Source organism: Rhinolophus sinicus, linkage group LG18, assembly GCF_036562045.2.
Source record: "Rhinolophus sinicus isolate RSC01 linkage group LG18, ASM3656204v1, whole genome shotgun sequence".
Taxonomy (NCBI): domain Eukaryota; kingdom Metazoa; phylum Chordata; class Mammalia; order Chiroptera; family Rhinolophidae; genus Rhinolophus; species Rhinolophus sinicus.
The window spans coordinates 7,010,350-7,030,683 of NC_133767.1; the positions used below are offsets into that span (position 1 = coordinate 7,010,350).

The following is a 20,334-nucleotide window of genomic DNA, read 5'->3' on the forward strand; positions in this document are numbered from 1 at the left end:
AGCTGGGAGAAGAGAGAAGCAGGTAGGCACACAGACAAGAAGCAAGAGAGTGAGTGAACAAAACAGAAAGGGACTGGCCAAGATACCAATGTCTGATGATGTCACTGAGCTCCTGGATCCAGCCGTTCCTGAAGTCAACACTAAACTTCTCAGTTATACAAGCCAATACATCCTTTTCTTAAATTAAAAATAGTCTGATTTTGGTTTTCGTCACTTGCAGCAGAAAGCACCCCAGATGATGTACTCTCCCCTGACTTAGCCTCTCCTCCAGCACCACCTGAGAGGGGACCTGCCAACTGCCCTACGATGAGCCCCCTGACGGCCAGAAACACATCTCATTTGCCTCAGTAGCCGCAAGACTTGGTGTACCACAGATACCCAATAAAGACCCGTCAAATGAAAAAGGAAGGAATGTTTATCTGGGAATTAATGAAGCTTTCCGCTCACTTCGGAACTCTTAAACTCCCCAGAGCCTTCTCTGTCACCAGTCTGCTCTGCTGCCCTGAACGCTGGCTTTTCCGTTCTCTGAAGTCAGAGAGCTGGGGATAACCGGAAGGGGCAGGCCCAAGGTGCTGAGAAGGCACATGACCCAGGGGCCTAGTCCTGCCGCATGTCAGGACTTACCTGGACTTCACCCAAGTCATTGCTGGGCCCCTATGCCGCCCAGGTGAGGCCTGGAGCACTGGGAAATAAAGAACCCAACACACACCTTAGTCTGTTACTTTTTCAGGCTTCTGGTCCTTTGCCGATGTGTCTCCAACTGGAATGCCCTTCCCTTCCTTCTCTACTTAATTCTCCAAAATTCTATGTAATTCTCCAAAAATCATCTCCTCCGAGGAGTCTGCTCTGAACTCCCAGAGGTAACAAACTCAGAAGCTTTCAGGAACCAGGAAGTGGGAGAACCAGGCTGGCTGGCGACCTGGAGAATACGTTTCCCATGTAAAGGTGTGTCTCCATTCAGCTCCTGCCAACTGTTGCCATGAGCAAACCTTAGCTAAAGAGAAAGACCAGGCTCCCCTTGCTGCAGGCATAGGTTTATTATTATTGCCACTGTAAACCTCGTCACCACCACCATCACCACCACCACAAACCATGTCTCAGATGGAATGTGGCCCAATTCCAGGACCACCACACCAGAGCACAGCCACCTATGCATATGTCTGTCTTTCCTGCAAGACTCCGTCTCTGCAGGTGGACCCCACACCTCCAGGTTTGCTAACTACCCTCTCGGTCCTCAGGGGCCCTGCACTAACCCAAAGCTCAGCAGCTCCAGGTGCAGACATTCTGCCCACACCCTGGCAGGGGTCCCCCGGCTTACCCTTCCAGTCCTGCCCCACAGGGCAGCAGTGTCTCCAAAGTATAAGTCCCATTTGTCACTCCTCTGCTTAAAACCCTTCAATTGCTCACTGGCCAACACACACACACACACACACCACGTTTAAACAAATAACTATAGTACAAAATGTGATGATGCTACAAAGGAAAAACTGGGAGGGCCAGGAAAGCCCCTCATGGAGGGAGATCACTTATTATGGGTAGTTGGGAAAGGGATATCTGAGGAGATAGGATTTAAGCTAAGTCCTGAACGATGAGAAAGACCCAGCCACAGGAAGTGTGGGATGTGGACTATTCTAGAAGGAACTGTATGTGCAAAGGCCCTGAGACAAGAAAGAGCTGGAGGGGTCAAGGTCTAAGGGGGAGCCACGCAGTGGCAATGAGGTGAGCCGCGGTAATAATCGCTCCACCACCGGGATGCTGGCAGGATTAAAGGGGAGAGAGCAGGCAGAGCCCGGGGTACCTGGTGTGTAATTAGCACTCGATGGATAGATGAACATCTGTGCTGCTTAGGAAGAGGCCCTGCTGATGTGAAGAAGGGTCTGATGATTTCCCGCTGCTCTGAATAAGGCTGCCCAGTCCACGAGGGAGAGCTAAAAGCCAGTAACAAAGGTTCCTTCATGATTCAAAACAGTTCCAGTTTCACGGGCTTATGAGGATCAGGCACTTAAGTCCAAAAAGCTTCGAAACTCATTATAAAAAAGAACTTCACTCTCCCTCAGAAGGCAGAGGAGCTGGGAAATGAATGATGAGAACGTTTCAGAGGGGTGGCGATGCTCCATGTAGTTGGGAAGTGGCAGAGAAGACGGCTCTCCAAAGCAGCAAAGGAAATTGTGTGCAACGCTTCTAGGCCACTCAAAGCTTTCTGGGCCCCATCTAGGAGCAAGGAGCTGTGGAGAGGGTTTACTCGGGGTTCATATTAAAGGCCACATCTGGGGCCTAATGCTTTCTCCTAAAAACCACCCCTCTTCCAGCCTCTACTGATACAAGACCCCGTGCCAGCATCTTGGTGTGCACAGTCTGAAAATCGGTCCGGTGAGCACAGCAGACATTTAGCGCGTGCACTAAAGCATGCTGGGGGCTGTGAGGGAAATGGCTGCCAGGCACACAGGAAACGCAGGGACGAAGGAGAGGCAGTGGGTGCCACTGTGGAGGGGAGCAGGAGAGGTTTCTTGGAGGAGGCGGCAAGAGTTGTATCTTTTTAAAGGAATGCACAAAGGTTGGCATCCAGAAAACAGAGAGAGACCCCAGAAGCCAGTAAGAAAAAGACAAAAACCCCAGTGGAAAAATGATCAAAGGATGCAAAACATAATTAAATTGCAAATCTAATGATGCCAAGTGTCATTGAGAACATGAAACAATGGGAACCCTCATCCACCTGGTTGAGGGTGAGCGATTGGTGCCAGCACCTTGCAGAGAAATTCGGCAACCGCTGGGAAAGTTGGAGACAAGAGCATGCCCTATAGCCACCACCCTCATTCACTGATGTGCAACCTGGAGACACTGAGAAGCAAACGTGCCAGGAGACGTGGCCGGGACGCTGGCTGCAACACTGTCTGAATGGGGACTAGCTGCGAACAACCTAAGTGCCCATCAAAGGGGGAATAAATACAACATTGACTATTCAAACAAAGGACTATCAGTAAGTGTAGCACTTCAAGGTACTGAACTGGAACCCCATGAATCCAAATGTGTAAATCTCAAAAGGTGAAACTGGTGAAAAATGCAAGGTGTGAAAAGATAAAGGCGGTATCATTCAGGTGAAGTTAAGAAAAAAACCCTCTCGTAATCCTATGTAATAAAAGTATAAAACCACGGACAGGAAGGATACACAACCATCCCACAGAACGATTCTCTCTGGGAGGGAGGACATGAAGAGGATTCCGCTGTCTCGCTGTCTCCGTAATGTTTAATTTCTAAACACTAACATTTGTTCAATCGGATGATGACACATGTTTGTTCATTATATTTCTCTGCGTATTCTGGGGCACATTGGAAACATTTTGCAATCAATTTTTAAGAGCTTAGAAGCAAATAAGACAAAATGTTAACAGCTGTCAATTGTAGGTGGTGGGAGTTCGGGCGCTTATTCTTTGTATTTGTCCCCTCCCTTTAAGAAACCATCACTGTATAACACATGTCACTGTATACCCACTTGGGAGTGGAACATACACACACCCTATGACCCACAATTCCATGCCTAAGTATAAACCCCCAGAAGTCAGGCGTATAGCCAGCAGCAGACATATACAAGGATGTTCATAACAGCATTATGTGGAATCAGGCCAAATTGGAAGCCACCCAATCCTGCCTCAACAGTAAAGATAAATACATTGTGGTAGAGTCAGGCATCCAATGCAATCCTACACAGAAAGAAACAATTGCTCCTTGCAACAATATGGATGACTCTCACAGATGTGACGTGGGGAGAATGAGACCAGACACAAAGGAGTACATGCTGTACGATTCCATTTACGTAAAGTCCGAAAGGAGCAAAACTAACCTATGCCTTTGATATCAGGGCAGTGGCCAGCCTCGTGGGGAGAGTGACAAGGGGAGCACGGAGCCCCACTGATGGTACATTTCTTAGTCTGTGTGCTGGTTATGTCAGGGTGTTCATTTTGTGAAAATCCTTCAAGCTGTACACTTCAGGTTGGGGATATATTATTCCTCAATTTAAGAAAACAACCCCCCAAAATGGGGGTGGGGGGGATAAAAACCCACCGCCACAACAATGAGAGAAAAGAAGAGGGGAGGAAGAAGAGAAAAGGGAAGAAAGAAGAATCCAGACTGCACATGTCAGAGGTATCACAAATGACAAAAGAATGGAAACCAAATTAGCAAGGCTCCTGTGTAGACCTAAGTATTATTTTAAACGAGCATTTGAGGGTTCAGGATATGCCGGGTGCCGTGCTAAATGGCTAACTTGCACCATTGCATGGGATTGTCACAAGAGCCTGTGACGTATGCGCCCTCGCCCCATGTGGCAGCTGAGACAACTGAGCGTCAGAGGCCGGGTGACCCACTAGACGTCACACAGCCAGTGTTGCCAGAGACAGGATCTGAAACAAGGCCAGTGAGATGCCACAGCCCAAAGTCTTAACCTCTTGGCCTCGGGCAATGTCTTCTCAAAATGTGTGGGGCCTGTGACGCTGCAGAGACCGTTAGGAGAAGGGGACGGCTTCCTCGATACGTGAGGGATTCTGACCCCCCGAGACCTGGTGATGGGGAAATAGCTAAAATAGAGGCAACGTGAGAAATTAAAAAATGTTTTTCTTGCTTGCTAAAGATAAACCAAGACTGCAACACACAATTCTCAATATTAATGTGAGTGCCAAAGGGGGGGGGGAGCAGTGATTCTCAATTATTGGAGAAGAGAGTAAGAGCTGAGAAGGACTCTTCTGGGCTGTGATGCTAATCAGTTGTCCGAAAATGAGAAGGAAAAAACCAGATGTAGCCTGGGTGAAACATGCTCAGAAGGCCTTCAGAGCTACTAGAAGAGATTAAATAATGACACAATTTAACAGCCCCAGAAATATTTTGGACAACCCTTAACTGCCCAACAGAGAGTCAAGTGTTTTTATAATTCATGTCAATTGCCAAACAAAAGGGTTCAGCATTGCTTCCTTAGCGACCTCGGGCTCAGCCAGAGATGAGTGAAGTTAAGGGGCTGGCCAATTCTGGTTGGTGAGTTGGGAAGGCCAGATCCCAGATGTGTCACATAACTCCTCTTTGTCACCAGGCATGGCTCAGGCAAAGTCTTTGTAGAACCTTCTGCTAATATGTGCAGTGTTGTGTTGATAGCCAGCGGGCATCTTTCTATGAACAATTACCAAAGACTTGTAAGCTAAAGTAACGAAGGGAACTGGGGACAAAGGGAATTGGTAACCATACTACACTGGTGTCACACCAATTTCTATATAGCTTGAGTTCATTTGTTCCTCAAACACGTTTTACTCAGCACCTACTATGCACCAGGCACAGAAAAAGACCAAGACTCTGAAGGCCTGGTTTTGCTCTCTAATTCATGGCGGAAATGGGGGAGAGAGACCTGTGTAGCAGGTGGCTGAGAGAGAGTATGAGAAAGGAACCCAGAGGAGGGATATCTAACACTTGGAGTTCAGGGAGGGCTTCCTGGAGGAGGTGGGACATGCAAGGTCTGCGACCTGAGACCATCAAGATGATTCTCTTTGATTCAGTGTTTCCATGTGCTCCACAGAGAAACATGGGAACAGAGCGGCAAAGACACTTCTGGTTGCTGGCCCTGGGTTATTTGTTTATAAAAAGACCTGAGTTTTTTTGTGTGTTTTTTGCTAGCTATTAACTTGGTATTATAAAAAAGTCCTCTAGAGAAGCCCCCACTTATTAAATCCATGTGTATATCTGCATGTGGACGCACAAATATACATTCCAGGTCTGCGGCGTAGCCACATCTCTCTCCTGAGCCCATTTTTCTGGCATGATAACTTTAGCAACTGCTCTCCCGGAAAATATCTTAAGAGGCTTTTACCATATTAGAGAAAAACAAAAATGTGTGATGTATAATGAGCCCAATTTCTCTCTTCTTCTTGCTTAATACATTAAGTACCAGGACTGTTTACACCATGGTTGGCAGGGTGTCAAATGAGGAATGTGCTTGAGTTTATGGCTTCAATCGGTCGGAACTTCTTGTCTCTTCCCCGTTTCTCTCTAGAAAACCTTCATCTTCAGGGGATGGTGTCTGAGCTCCCCGGGTCTCCGTTCTAAGCAGGGTATTGCACCGTCTTTTATCCTCTTCCATAGAAGGGTGTTTCTGGCAGAATCCCCCGAAATCTTGCATCTCCACATAGAAACTCGCTGTCACGTGTGACTTCCTGCTGTACCAGTTCCCAGATGCTGGCGTGGGGTTATGAGGCTTCCCGACCATGGGGCAGGTGGCACAGTGGCAGTAACACCAGTCTGACTCAACATCTGATAAGAGCTACGGGACCTTGGGCAGGAAGCTTACAGCCTCCATGCCCAGTCTCCTCCTCTGTAAGGCGTTTCATCCGGAGCAAGACAAGAATGCACGATGAGGAAATTAACAGAGCCTCTGGTGTGCGTGACAAGCCGGGCACGTGACGGCTGATGTGACTACACAGAGCAACGCAGGGGTGAGGGGTCTGATGGACCACCCATGTCGGGCTCATCCACCGCAGGGAGCAGCTCCCCAGCATCCTCTATGAGGAGGACGTGCTCCTTCTCACTCCCAGCCCATCCTGGGTATATACAAGGGGAAACTGAGGCACAGGGACGTCAAATAACTTGCCCAAGGCCACACAGCTAGTGAAGCAGTAGGGACATTCCTTCCTTTCTTTTGCTTTCTACTCTCAGAGTTGACAATAGCCTGCTGAATGAGTAGAAGCATACATGAATGAATATCTGTCCGTACACGGGTTTACCAGGGACGTCTGTACGCCTGTGGATTGACAAGGCTGGCAGCCCTTAGCTCTAAACATGGCCCCTGAGTGAGAGTGGGGGGTGGGTGAAGGGTGGCCGGTTCAGCAGAAGGGAGAGGCCAGCAGAGGCCTCGGCGTCATCTGTTCCCTGATTTCTACCCACCGAGGCTGCGGAACTACTTATGGAGGCAACACGAATGTCCACAGACTGGGCGACGGCTCAGTCATCTCCTTTTGTCTTCGCACACGGAGGTCTGTGTGTCAGAGGGCAGAGGCTAGGACTCTGCAGGACGACCGCCGGGCCCGCATATCAGCCTTGACACTGCCGAGCGAGAGCCTTGCACAAGTCACCTCACCTCCCTGTGCCTCCGTTTCCCCCCGTGTAAAGCGCGGTAACAGGAATGCAGCTCTTCCCCAGGGAAGGAAAGAGAGGTGTGAGGCAGGCAGAATAATTTCTCCCCAGGCCCTGGGCACGCAAAGCAGACTGCACAGAGGTGATTCAGGTAAGGACCTCGCGAGGGGAGCTGATCCTGGGTTACCGGGGTGGGCCCAGTCCCATTACACGCCTTTCCCTGTGGTGCTCAGAGGAAGACGTGACTACAGAAGCATGGTCAGAGAGATGCAGCGATGAAGACAGAGGCAGGGGCCACGAGCCAAGAAACGCAGGGAACGGACTCTCCCCAGAGCCTCCAGGAGGAGCCAGGCCTGCTGCCACCTTGACGTCCGTCCGGTGAGGCCTGTGTCAGACTCCTGACGCACTGAACTGCCAGGTGCTACGTGAGTGTTGTTTTAAGCCAGGTCAGAGGTCACATGTTATGGCAGCAATCTGAAACTGATACAAGACGTAGCGAGGAAATAAGGTGGGCAGAAGCTAAGGATGTCACCTGAACTGACCCTGCTTCCTCACATGTGGGACTTATCACCAGGACTCTTGCTGGCCCTGTAAGCATTTCGCTCCTGCAGAAAGCAGCTCTGCGTCCTCTCCTCACTCTCCTCCAGAGCGCGCTGGGACCCTCCTCCAGCTCAGAGGACTCCTCTGTGAGAATTGATTTGTCTGTCTCCCTACAGGACCATGAACTTCGTGAAGGTAGAGACTGCACTTCAAATCACCTGTGTAACCTCTACACCTAGCATGACACCCTCGCACTCTGGACGTGTTCGCCCAAGGGAAGAATTAACCAGCTTCAGCATTCTTCTCGATGCCCCCTCATTTCCACCCCTGTCTGTACCCACCCTCCCCCACTGGGGCCCTGCGTCCCCAGAACTGCACGTAATCTGTGACTCCCAGGGACGTGCAAAGGCGCGCTCCATGGCTCAGCGAGCGCCAGTCAGTTCCTCCGCCGCACACTGGTGTATGTGTTTTTAATGAGGGTTTTATGCATAATTTCTCCAACAAGTTGAATTATCTGCGGCTCTGGGGAAAGCGATTTGCCTTGCGTTAATGCTGAATGAACTTGCGGAGGCTGATTCCATTACCCTAAGGAGTGACAGTCTCCGCCCTCATCTGCTCCTGGAACAACAAGGTCCACTTTCAGGAGCATCATCCAAACCGAGCCTTGGACCTCAGCTCTCACGCTGGCCAAGTCCGTGTGGACAGGAAGCTGGCCAGGCAGCTCCCGCAGATGGTGCGAGAGCCCTCTCTCCAGTCTCTGGAGGTTGCCAGCCTTCTGCCCACGCTGCAAAAAGTGGGCCCCAAAAGTGGAGTGAGAATAACCTCCAAGTCGCCTCAAAGTTACGCGACTCACTTTTGGAATTTACCGTTTCCCCAAAAATACGACCTAACCAGATAATTGGCTCTAATGCGTCTTTTGGAGCAAAAATTAATATAAGATCCAGTCTTATATTATATTACATTATATAAGACCAGGTCTTATATTAATTTTTGCTCCAAAACACGCATTAGAGCTGATTGTCCAGCTAGATCTTATTTTCTGGGACTCGGTAGAGTTTTTTTTTGTTTTTAATTTCTGCTGAGAACCCAGTGAAGGAAAGAATATAAAAGGGAAAGTTTTCCACCTAATTTCTGTTCATTTATTCATTAATTCAGGCCATGAGTATCTCGGGCGCTATTCTTGGAGTTGAGAAGAGAGCAAGGAGCAGTAACAGACCGAGGCCCCGTTTTGTGAACTTCCGTTCCAGTGCAGAGAGACCAATAATGCAAGTACATATACGAATAAATCATTCCAATTCACGGCGTGTGCTAGGAGAAAACTGAAATGGGCGGCATTCACAAGCGTGGTCAGGAAAGGCCTCGCTCTGAGGAGGTGGAATTGGGGCTGAGACTGGAGGCGCTGTCCCTGCAGAGATCAGGGAAAAGCCATTGCAGGCAGAGGGGACAGCCGGTGTGAAGGTGAGAACAGCATGGAAGTGTGAGGAAGTCTGTGTGGCTGGGTGCAGAGGGAGAGGAGTGGGGCATGAGGCAAGGTGGGGGACAGACGGGGGGATACCCAGGAGGCCACAGTAAAGAGTCCCGCGTTTAACTGCCATAGATGCCTCTGGAGGGTTTTAATCAACAGCGACACAATCTGATTTGTGTCCTGCAGACCTCACTGTGGCTACAGGGTAGGAAATGGACTGTGGGCAGGCAAGAGTGGAAAGGGGCCGCCATTGCAGGTGCCACGTCAGAGATAAGAGTGGCGTGGGTTAGATCATCTAAGCAGGGATGGAGGGAAGCGGCGGGACTGGGGCTATGGAGACGTAGAAAGCACAGGGCTTGGATTGGTGGCACTGTGCTTGCTTATTATGGCACTTCTGCTCGATAGAGGTTCGAGAGAAATGGCACTCCTGCGGGGGTCATGAGAGCTGACCGTAAAGATTCTGGTTCTCCTGAGCACGTGGTAGGAGTGACTCCTTTGCCCCTTGGACAGGCATGGCCCTGTAATTTGCTGTGGCCAATGAGATATGAGTGGAATTGACATGTGTCACTTCCAGACAGAAGCTTGAAGAACCAGTGTCTGATCTGCCTCTGTCCCTTGCTCTTATTGCCATGACTGTCACAACACCCAGAGAGGAGTCTCCAGCTTCCTGGGCCCCTGGTTCTATGATGAGCAGAGCTCCCAGCCAACCCATGGCGGACACAGAACATGAGCCGAAAATACACCTCGGTCTGTTTGGCCTGCCAAGACCAAGGAGCTGTGTGTTAACGCAGCCTAACCGAGCCCATCCTGACTGATGGAAGCCCTATGCCTGTGATATTTAAACACTAATGAGAACCTTCAATATGCAACTGCCATGGCTTGCCTCTGCTACAAAGGCAGAAACCGCATCAAGTGCCGGACTGATACTCAGTTAACCATTTTAACAAGATGGGCTTCACGTGGTTAGGGGGAGGCATGGTTCTCTCCAGAGAGCACTCCGGGCATCTGAGCTTTTACAACTGAACACGTGATGGCCTTTTGAAGCTAAAGAAATGCTTTGATCAAGACAAATCCCGCATCCACAAGCTCTACCATGTGCTCATTTTATCAATTCAAATAATTTCAAACTGGGGTTAAGATCACATTTTACTTCTAGAATTGGCATCATTGGGGAAATATCTAGAAATTCAGGCTAGAAAGATGACCTGTGTGATGAATTTAAAAAGGCTGAACTGGTTAATACTTCCTTGGGGACTGCCAGGTCTGTGGATTCCGGAGTGACTCATTTAACGGGTCCACGGCTGAGAGCAGCAAGGTACACATGACTCAGGCCACCCAAAGGTATTGTATCTGCACGCCTTCATGGTCCAAGGGCATCATTCTTAAAGTGACCCAACCAAAGAAAAGATTCTGACCCGGTGGAATTTTCTGGGCCAATTTAGAATCAAAGCGCTCCTGTAGAGTTGCCCTCAGGGTGCGACAGAGAGTACCCTATACTGTTAGGCGCAGAGGGCAGGCACGAGCTGAGTCTCAGCAGAGCTCATCAGTAGCCTCTGCTGGACGTGGCATCCCTGCATTCTGACTCAATCTGCCCTTGAAGACCAGGTGGACCCTCCCATCTGTGCTGGGCGGCAGCCAAAGGGGACCTAGGCACAGCCTAGCCCAATGCCAGGGAAAGAGCAAATCATGGCGTGACTAGCCAATGGAAAGCTAACGGGCTGCACAGGCTCGGCAAGAGGCAGAGGGCCCAGGACTGCTCATGAGTGGTCAGATTCCCGAGCAGCAGTGGAAACTGTCACACCCACCCCTGACCACAGGGAGCAGGACTGAAAATCTAGTTAAGGACCAGCCGGTTGTACAAGCCGGTCAGCGCTGGGCCAGGCCCAACACAGACCTCACACTCCCAGGCTCATTTACTGGCAAACGGAGAAAAGGGAACCCTCATGCACTGTTGGTGGGATTGCAAATTGGTGCAGCCACTATGGAAAGCAGTACGGAGATTCCTCAAAAAGTTAAAAACAGAACGACCTTATGACCCAGCAATTCCATTCCTGGGTATTTAACTTAAGAAACCCAAAACTCTAATTCGAAAGATATATGTACCCATATGTTAACTGCAGCATTATTCACAATAGCCAAGCTATGGAAGCAACCTATGTGTCCAACCATAGAGGAACGGATAACGAAGAGGTGGTAAATAAACACAATGGATTATTACTCGGCCATAACAAAGAATGAAATCTTACCATGTGTGACAACATGGATGGACCTCAAGTGTACCATACTAAGTGAAATGAGTCAGATAGAGAGAGACAAATACCATCTGACTTTACTTATATGTGGAACCTAAAAAACAAAATAAATGAACAAACAAAACTATGTATGGTGTCAGAGGGGTACTAGACTTATCAGGGGGATCACTTCATATGTTATGTAAGTGTCTAACCACGATGCTGTACCTCTGAAACTAATAATATTGAATGTCAACTGTAATTGAAACACTTTTTAAATTAAGAAATAAAAAAGAGGGTATGAAATCCTAGTAAGGTACCTTTTCAAGAAAGAAACCAGGAAATTCATCACATGTGGAAATCACCACAGGGCGTTGTCAGTACAAGATGGCACCTGGTTCTCACCCATCCTGAAGCACCCACACCACCTGGGGGCCTGTTCACCCCCGACTTTTGGGTCCAGCCTGGGAGCCTGGAGGCTTGCAGTGGAGCCCCAGAATCTGTATTTCTAACGAGCTCCTGCTGCTGCTCAGGGACCATCCTTAGAACCACGGCAGTTGAGGGAGCCCTCTTCCACAGGCCTAATTTCACACATGTTCTGAGAAGGGTCATGACCTTACCTCAACTGACCGAACTGTCCCTGCCATGCTAGGTAATATTCCATAGTTGTTGAAGTATCTCACTGAAGCTAGGGGGCTGCCAGCTTGGCTGCACATTGCAATTGTGCAAACTTTAAATCCCTCAGGGCCCAGGCCTCACTTCAGACCAATTAAATCAGAATGGGGGTGGGAGACGGGCAGGTCTCAGTAGTTTTTCAAGCTCCCCAAGTGATCCCAAGTGCAGCCAAGATGGAGAACTGCTGCTCTAAGCAAACATGAGAGATGACAAAATAAGGCCAACAGGCTGAAGCAGATTTCAACGGGGTGCTAGGCCCAGGCCTGCCCTCTTCAGTGCTGGGCACCTGCCCCTCACGCCGTTGACACATAATAGGCGCTCAGTAAACACTCAGTGAATGAATGAGAACTAAGCAACCAGCAAATGTGGAGGACTGGTGCCTCCTTCCTCCAGGGCACCTGGAAGAATACCCGGATAGATGGTGTCTTGACAGATGATTAACCCTGTGAGGGCAGTGACCCTACAGTACACGGAGCTCCTCTGAGAAAACTCTGCTAGGGAGATCTCGCCACAGAAGTCCAAACAGATAGCATGACAACTACAGATGAGCACTAGGACACGTGTTTTGAGTCCAGAACAGGGATCGGTAAACTACGACCCACAGGCCAAATCTAGCTGCCACCTATCCTTATAAATAAAGTTCTATTGGCACGTAGCCATGCCCACTGGTGTCCACACTATGGCTGCTTTCTCACTGCAGGGGCAGAGTTGGGTATCTTTAGCTGAAATGGTACAGTTAACAAAGCCAGAAATATTTAGGCACCAGCCCTTTAGAGAACTAGTTTGCCAACCCCGTCCCTGGAGAAATAAGACATACACAAACAAACATAATGTGACTGGCTTTAGGTGGGGAATTATGGATGACTACCTTCTTTTTTCTTATATTAGCTAGCATTTGACTTGTACGTTTACAGGGGCACGTGTGTTTAAACCATAAACTGAAGAACAACAAGAAGAAAACGTCTGCCTTAGTGTAGGCACGAGGGCTGAGATGACAGACGGTACCTTGTTTCCAATGGCCTTTTTGGGTGGGAAGTTGTAGGCTCGCACTTGAGGGTATTTGCTCTGTAACTTGTGGTGCAAACTCCGGAACTCTGTGTAGCGCCGGTAGACGTTCCATTCGTCATCTTTTATCCGGATGTAGACCTGTCAAGAAAAGGAAAGAGGAAGAAAATGGAAGCTTCTCTTGAAACTTCATTACAAAGGGGTGGGATTTCGGCAACGCTCCGCCCATGAGAACCAGCTCTGCGAGAGCAGAGGCCACATTCATCTCCGGTGTCACGGCTGCCCAGTGCCTGGAACAGCGAGGGGACTCAGTGGTCGTGAGGGGACAAATGGGGACACGGCAGATGGACCAGGCTGGTTAGGGGAACAACACGCTGTGTATCATTTCCCCAGTTATCTGAGAGATGGGTGTTTCATTCTCCTGTCACACGCATATGACAGCAATGAGAGGTTGCTGGTGAGACTCGTGCCCCCTTTCTGGCTATGCGTCTCCTCGTCTGTAAAATAGATGACTAACAGGACCTCCTCCCAAGGTGGTACGGACAGCATTCAGGTGCAGAGGCAACGCAGCTGTGCCTGGGCCACACAGACCCCCATGCACAGGAGGCAGACCTCACCTTGGGGAGCGGGAGGGGTCAGAGTTGAGATCAGCCTAACGGGGCTGTAAGGTCATGTCCAGTGAGATAAACACAACGGGGGCATAAAACACTTAACTTCTCTGTGCCTCCATGTCCTCCTTGGAGAAATGAGGACACAATTACCTCCCTCAGTGGGTCTTGGGAAGATTCAATGAGTGTCACACATGTAATGGGCTTAGACAGGGGCCTGGTACATAGAGGACACCATGTGAGTGTTCAGTAAATCAGTAATTTAAAATAACCTTATCGGGGATGTTAACGAGACGTACTGTGGTGATCATTTCGCTTTATGATCTCTACTGCAAGATCGGTGCTTAGTAAAGAACAAGTATGGAAATTACCACTTACAATCTTAGGGCGTAGAACAAACTATGGTGTGGCTCATTAAAATGATTTAATAAAAATATAAATGATAATACCCATCCCCCCTAAAAAGCTCCACAATGAACCCCTAAACATATTACTTCATGGCTGCATGAAAGCAGCTGTGCCCGCTGAGACCGGACGATGTGGCCTCTCCTGGCCCGTGTGTGTGCTCCTGTTCTTAACGTGCGGGGCTGAACCAGACGGTCTCTGGGTCCCTTCACAGCCCTCAAGTTTTGTTCTCCGAGTCCTCAGGTGATCCATAAACTCCAAATACTTCACTGGGCCTTGTCCCACCCACACTGCACTCCCATCTCACTGTGGAGACCAAGGTGTCCATGGCACCAGGTGGGAGGCCTGGCCTGGGCCTTGACCGGGGAGGATTTAATACGCGAGAGGAAAGGAAACGGCAGAACCATCCTTGCAGCCTCTTTCTTCAAAGCCCCCCCCCCCCCCCCCAACGCTGGGAGAGCAGCCTCACAGGGACGCTGAGGCTCACCAAAGAACCAAGGGCAGAGAGGCTTCTAGGTGCTTCCATCATGCTCAGTGACCATCCTCACTCCTGCCTCTGAGAGCATCACTGGACTGAGGCCCTCTCGAAGGTGAAAGGTGGTCACTGGGCATTTGTGGCACCAGCTTCTGTTACATCCGGAGGCCACTGGGTAATGGAGGGGGGGACAGTCACAGACTTCAGGTTGGGCACCCACGTTCCCATTTTCTGCTGAGATCTGGATGCTGCTGAAACCCTCATCTCTCCGGTTAGTAGTCCAAGTTACACAGCTCTAGGAGAAATTCAGCAAGAGTGGAGGGCCCACCGCCACACCCGAAAGAGTAAAATCATATTTTTAGATCTTCAATAAAATACAAATACCTTCATGCTAACACTTGCCATTTATGAAGCAGCTGCGGGCTACGCCAGCACCCACATGCCTCACCTTTCATCCTCAGTTAATCAGCAAGGCAGAAAGTGAGAACTTGTGCCTTCCACAGAGGAAGACATGGGCTCGGAGAGAATAGGTCTCCTTGAGGGCGTGGGGCGGGGAGAAAAAAGACTTGAACCCAGGTCTGCCTGACGTGTCTGAGGCCTGGTGCTTTCTGTTACAGCACGTTACTGCCATAGCCGAGGCTCCTGAACGCCTGGGAACCGCAAGCCAGCAACGCTGGGGACAGCAGCTGCCAAGGACAGTCCCTGAATGATCCCTCTGTGGCCCAACTGCCCCTGTGCTGGGCAGATCACATATCCTCAGAACGGTCTCCAATCGCACCTTCTCATTTACGCCTCTCCCTTCAGGAACCTAATGCCATTAAAATCACCCAGAATTACTTGAATGGTCCATTCTCAACGGCAATGCTTTTAGCATCCAAAATTGGGAAACTCTGCAAATTAAGTTGTCCTTGAATTATACTAAGCCAAATTGGGTACTTATTTCATTAAAGAATTGAAAGAGCTTATACCCCAAATTGCTTCTTCTTTCTTTTTTCCCTTTCTTTTTTTTTCCTTTAAAGAGCTCCGCCATCCAAATTAAGTCTGATAGGCCCAATTCTTCTGCTTGAGCCATAAAGATAATAATTCCTTGGAGGAATAAAAAGAGTTGACCTCCTCTGGAAAAACCAAGTTCCCTTTTAAAACAAGCAATAAAAAGCAACTCCAAGTCCAATCTCCTTGACTCAGCAGAAGAAAAATAAAATAAGAGGGTAATATCTGTAATCAGGAGTCAGGACAAACCCTCCCTTCTCTGTTATAAAAGGAAGTTCGAATCTTGAGATTTCTTTTCCACTGGGAAGAACGACCCCCGTAATACCTGTAATAACCGTGTTTCCCCCAAAGTAAGACCAGGTCTTATACGAAGTTTTGCTCCAAACGACGCATTAGGGCTTACGTTCAGGGGATGTCCTCCTGACAAACCATGCCAAGGCTGATTTTCCGGTTATGTCTTATTTTCGGGGAAACATGGTAACACTGAGGGGAAGGAGAGATTAGCGGTGAGAAACGGCAAAAACCTCAGTCCATCAATGCATCGCATCCACAACAAACTCTCGTGTCAATAGGGCCTCTGGGAAATGCTTTCATTTAGAAGCGTAAGAGCACCCCCTCCATCCAGAGCGTTCCTATCAGCCCCTCGCCTGCTCTGCTGAACACTCTGCCGCTGGTTTCTTTCTTCTGCTTTCGAATTCCATCTACATGGACTCACACAGACTGTGCTCCTTTGTGTCCGGTTTCTTTCTCTGCACATTGGGTTTGTGGGATGTCTTCATGTTGTCGCACAGAGCACTGGTCTGCCCTTGTTCACTGCTGCCTAGTACCCCCCAGCTTATTCGCCCGCTCTGCTGGGGTGGGCATTTGGGCTCTCTCCAGCTGGCACCATGACAGGGAAGGCCGTCATGGGCATTCACGAGCATGGCTCTGGCACTCATTTCTTTTGTGATCATAGATCTAAATACGAACAGTAAAATCATAAAGGTACTAGGAGAAAATGTATCACGAGGACCTTGGGGATAGGCACGGATTCTTACACAGAACACAAGGGCACAAAGAGCCTTCTGGGTGCTATACGTGTCCGCTCTCTCTTTCTGGGCAGTGGTTACACAGATGTGGCAGGAGTAAAAACTGAACTAAAAGTTAAGATTTATGCACCTGGTGATATTCATATTAAACCTAGATTTAAAGGTAAAAGTTAAAAAAAAAAAAAGGCTATGCCTTTACTATCCTCAGGAGAGTAACCTGTATCCTGATTTATGGTCCTGGGACGTCTCAAGTAGACTGTGGTGGGTGACCATCCACGAGGACCCGGCAGGCAGTCAGACGTCAGTGTTTGGGGGTGGGGTGGAGACTGGAAGATGGCCTCAGGCAGACCGGGGTTCAAATCCCAGCTCCACCTCTTACAAGCCCAGTAATTGCCCCCTTAAGCCTCAGTTCTCCATCTGGACAGGAGGGTGGTGCTGGTGACTGCTCCTGAGGGGAGGGGACTGATAGCGTATGAGGCAACGTTCTTTACATCCACTAACAACAGGTCTAATCATCACACGTTGGATGTTCCAGGGTGAAATGTACCTTTGAAACATACACACATCTAGATAGATCTACATTATCTATATGGTACATCTCTCTCAACCTGTCTCTATGTCTGCCTATCTATCTACCTGTCTGTCTGTCTATCCATCCACCCACTTATCCATCTAGAGAGAAGGGGGGAGGGAGAAAGAAGGGAGGGAAGAGGAAAACGGAGAGAGAGACAGGGAGAGGGAGAAGGAAGATTGAAAACCTTGTTTTCAGACAAATACCATATGATCTCACTTACATGTGGAATCTAAAGAAAAGAATAAATGAATGAACTCACCAGAAACAGTCTCAGAGACACAGAGGAAAAACTGAGGGTTGCTAGATGTGGGGGGGGGGGTGGATAAGGGGGAAGGTGAGGGGATTAGAAAGCACAATCGGTAACCACAAGATGGCCATGGGGACACGAAAGTCAATTTGGGGAATGTAATCAATAATGTTGTAAAGATTTTGTAGGGTATCCAATGGACACTTGTCCCATTAGGGAGACCGCCTCAGGGATGGTGTAGATGCCTGATCTGATGAGGTGATGGTGTAGATGCACTGCATACCTGACGCTGAGGCTGAACAGTAATGTCATTACTGAACAGTAATGTCAACTACAATTTTATTTATATATATATATATATAGTTACAAGAAGCGGAGTACAGCATTAGGAATAGACAGTGGAAATGTAACGGCTGTGTGCGATGTCAGAGGGGTAGTGGATGGGGGGTTATCACTCCGTGAGGGATATAAATGATAAATGTCTAACTATTACATTGCTTTGTGCACCTGAAACTAATAAAAAATGTTTTAAAAAAATTAATTAATTAATTAATTTAAAAAGAAAGAAAAGCTTGCTTTCGGTCGATTTAAGGCCCAGACCTGTTTTAAGGGTCTGCCAAGCGCAGGTACAGGTTTGTCAGCCAGCAGCATCCTGAATCTTAGGCACATGTGAGGCCTGTCCTGCAAGAGGCAGAATGGCACAGTGAAAGCGCACAGGCCTGGGTTCAAATCCCAGCTCTTCCCCGGCCAGCAGTGACCCTGGGAATGATACTCCTCAAGACTCAGTTTCCCAGTCTGTGAAATGGGGACAATACCAATCTGGTTGGGTGCTTGTGAGACGCTGTGCCTGGCAGCCAGTAAGCAGGGGCGGCTATTAATATTGTAACCCCGCCCATTCGTTGTCACCTGCCTTTGTGTACATGAACTTCCCTATTACAGAATTAGGGGTAATTATAGGATGCGCAATCACGAAATTAAAGCAGGTAATTACCATGCCTAATTAATTGTCAAATGCTACGCAGGCGAGGAAACACAAACAGAATGCAGTCTGTGGGCTGGGCAGTTAAACATCCCCGTGGCTTCTAAAACACTGTCAGCAGAAAGAGCAGAGTTCAGCAAATGACCTTCTCGGGTGGGTCTTCTAAGCACTGAAACCAAACCTGGGAAGTGTCACGTGGGCTCCGGAGTCAGAACGAGCTTGTACCTCTGCTGGGTGCAGGCTCACCTGACATCTATGCTGTCCCTGTCACACAAGCACCGAGGTGGGCAGACAAGAGTGCGTTTTCAGGAGGGGACCTCATAGGAGACACTTGGTGCTGTGACCCTCTGCAAGGATCAGCCTTAGAGAGAACCCTTGGCTGTGAATGCAACTAGAGCTCTGGGAAAAAACCAACCAACCAACCAACCAACCAACCAAACAAACAAAAACCCGGTCATTTACACTCCGCTGTTTGGAAACAAAACACTGGGCTGCCCCTGCTTCCTGTAGCAAAAGTCCAAGGTATCCCTCTCTCTCCACTTCAAAATTCAGGTGACTTTTCTCATCTCTGACTCCTCCATCCCAGAAGCAAACACATTTTATGCACGTGATACTCGGGAGTGAAAGCGTGCATTGGAAACGATTGTGCCCTCGGACTGAACCAAGATGATGGACCATTTAGCAGCACCTCCCACGTGCCAGACCTTCCACCTACGATTCTCATAGGAGACCTGCAATTTTATATGCCCTTAAACAGGGACTGGGAACAACTAGGTAACGTGCCCAGGACGATGCAGGGAGTGAGCGGCGGAACTGGAACCGGGCCATAAGTCGACACTACACCCAAAGTACACGCTGCACCATCTCCAGCTCAGAGAAAAACAAGTGCTGCGAACGCTCAACTCCGATGGCCTTTACACGGATTGTTAAATTTAAAGACAGTCAGATGACATCAGGATAACAAAGATTCTTTTAAAACGGCTTTAGGTTCTTAATTCATTTTGCTTCCTTAATATCCAAGGAATGAAATGATTTGTGTTTTGGTTGGTGGCCTCTGTTAATGTACCCTAACAAAACTTTCCTTTTAATGAAATAGCTTCATGTGTTATTAACTGTAAGTGTCCTCGTTGCTAGGACAAAATGCCTGAATTACTGTATGACCATGCTGAGGGAGTAATATTATTGCAGCCAAATGCCGAGAGGAAAATGAATAACTTAGCCGGAGAAAAACGACTTTGCAGTTCACTGGGGGGTGGAAATGAGGCGGACTCCTGACGGCAGAAATGCATTATTTACTAAGAATTGCCAGCACGACCCCACACCTTTCCAGGAAGGATACGGAATGAGCCGTTCAGAAGTGGGACCGACCCTGCTGTCCCTGCACTGGGGACACCACCACCACTGATGCCGACTCCCCCTTTCACGCAGGACCACGGAGCACACACACGGGCTCACACAGACCAGCCCGGCTCTCCCGGCTCCGGGCATTTGACACCAATCTCCACGCCTCTGGGAGCAGCATGGCCCGCCTGCCCACCTGGCTGGGGTTTGGAGGTGACGAGAGCTGGACACTCGGTTCAGAGCATCAACTTGTCCTCCGGGATCCTGCTCAAGACAGGTCTCTTCTATCCCGCACCCCACTATGCACCCCAAGCAGACCTGGGTGTCCCCTCCTCTGGGTAACTGCCGGTGCCTCTCAGGTGCCATGCTCAGGGCTGGGTCCTGGCTGATGGAGAACAAACCGGGCATGACCCTGCCCTCCCGGAGCCCACAGCCGGCCAGACAGCCGACCTGAGGCAAATAACCACACACACACGCACATAGCATTTCAGGGGGACATCAGGCTGTACGGAAACGGGCATGGTTCTTGCCGCAGCATGAGGCCTGAGAGTCGGGTGGAGTTAGCAGAGCAGGACAAAAACAGTGAGTCAGAGAGGCCCAGTGTTGGTTGGGAAACAGCTCCAGGACAAAGGGCAAAGGGCAAAGGGCAGGGCACAGCCTGTGGCAG

General features: G+C 49.1%; 1 protein-coding gene across 3 annotated transcripts in view; it reads right to left on the minus strand.

Moving 5' to 3' along the window:
* The window catches only part of SNX29 (sorting nexin 29), a 425,148-nt gene that overhangs the window by 102,939 nt on the left and 301,875 nt on the right, over positions 1–20,334 (minus strand). For all 3 annotated transcript variants that reach the window (XM_074322948.1, XM_019715145.2, XM_074322949.1), the window contains one exon: positions 13,021–13,161. In XM_074322948.1, coding sequence (XP_074179049.1) covers positions 13,021–13,161 — 141 coding nt within the window. The remainder of the gene's footprint in view (positions 1–13,020; positions 13,162–20,334) is intronic.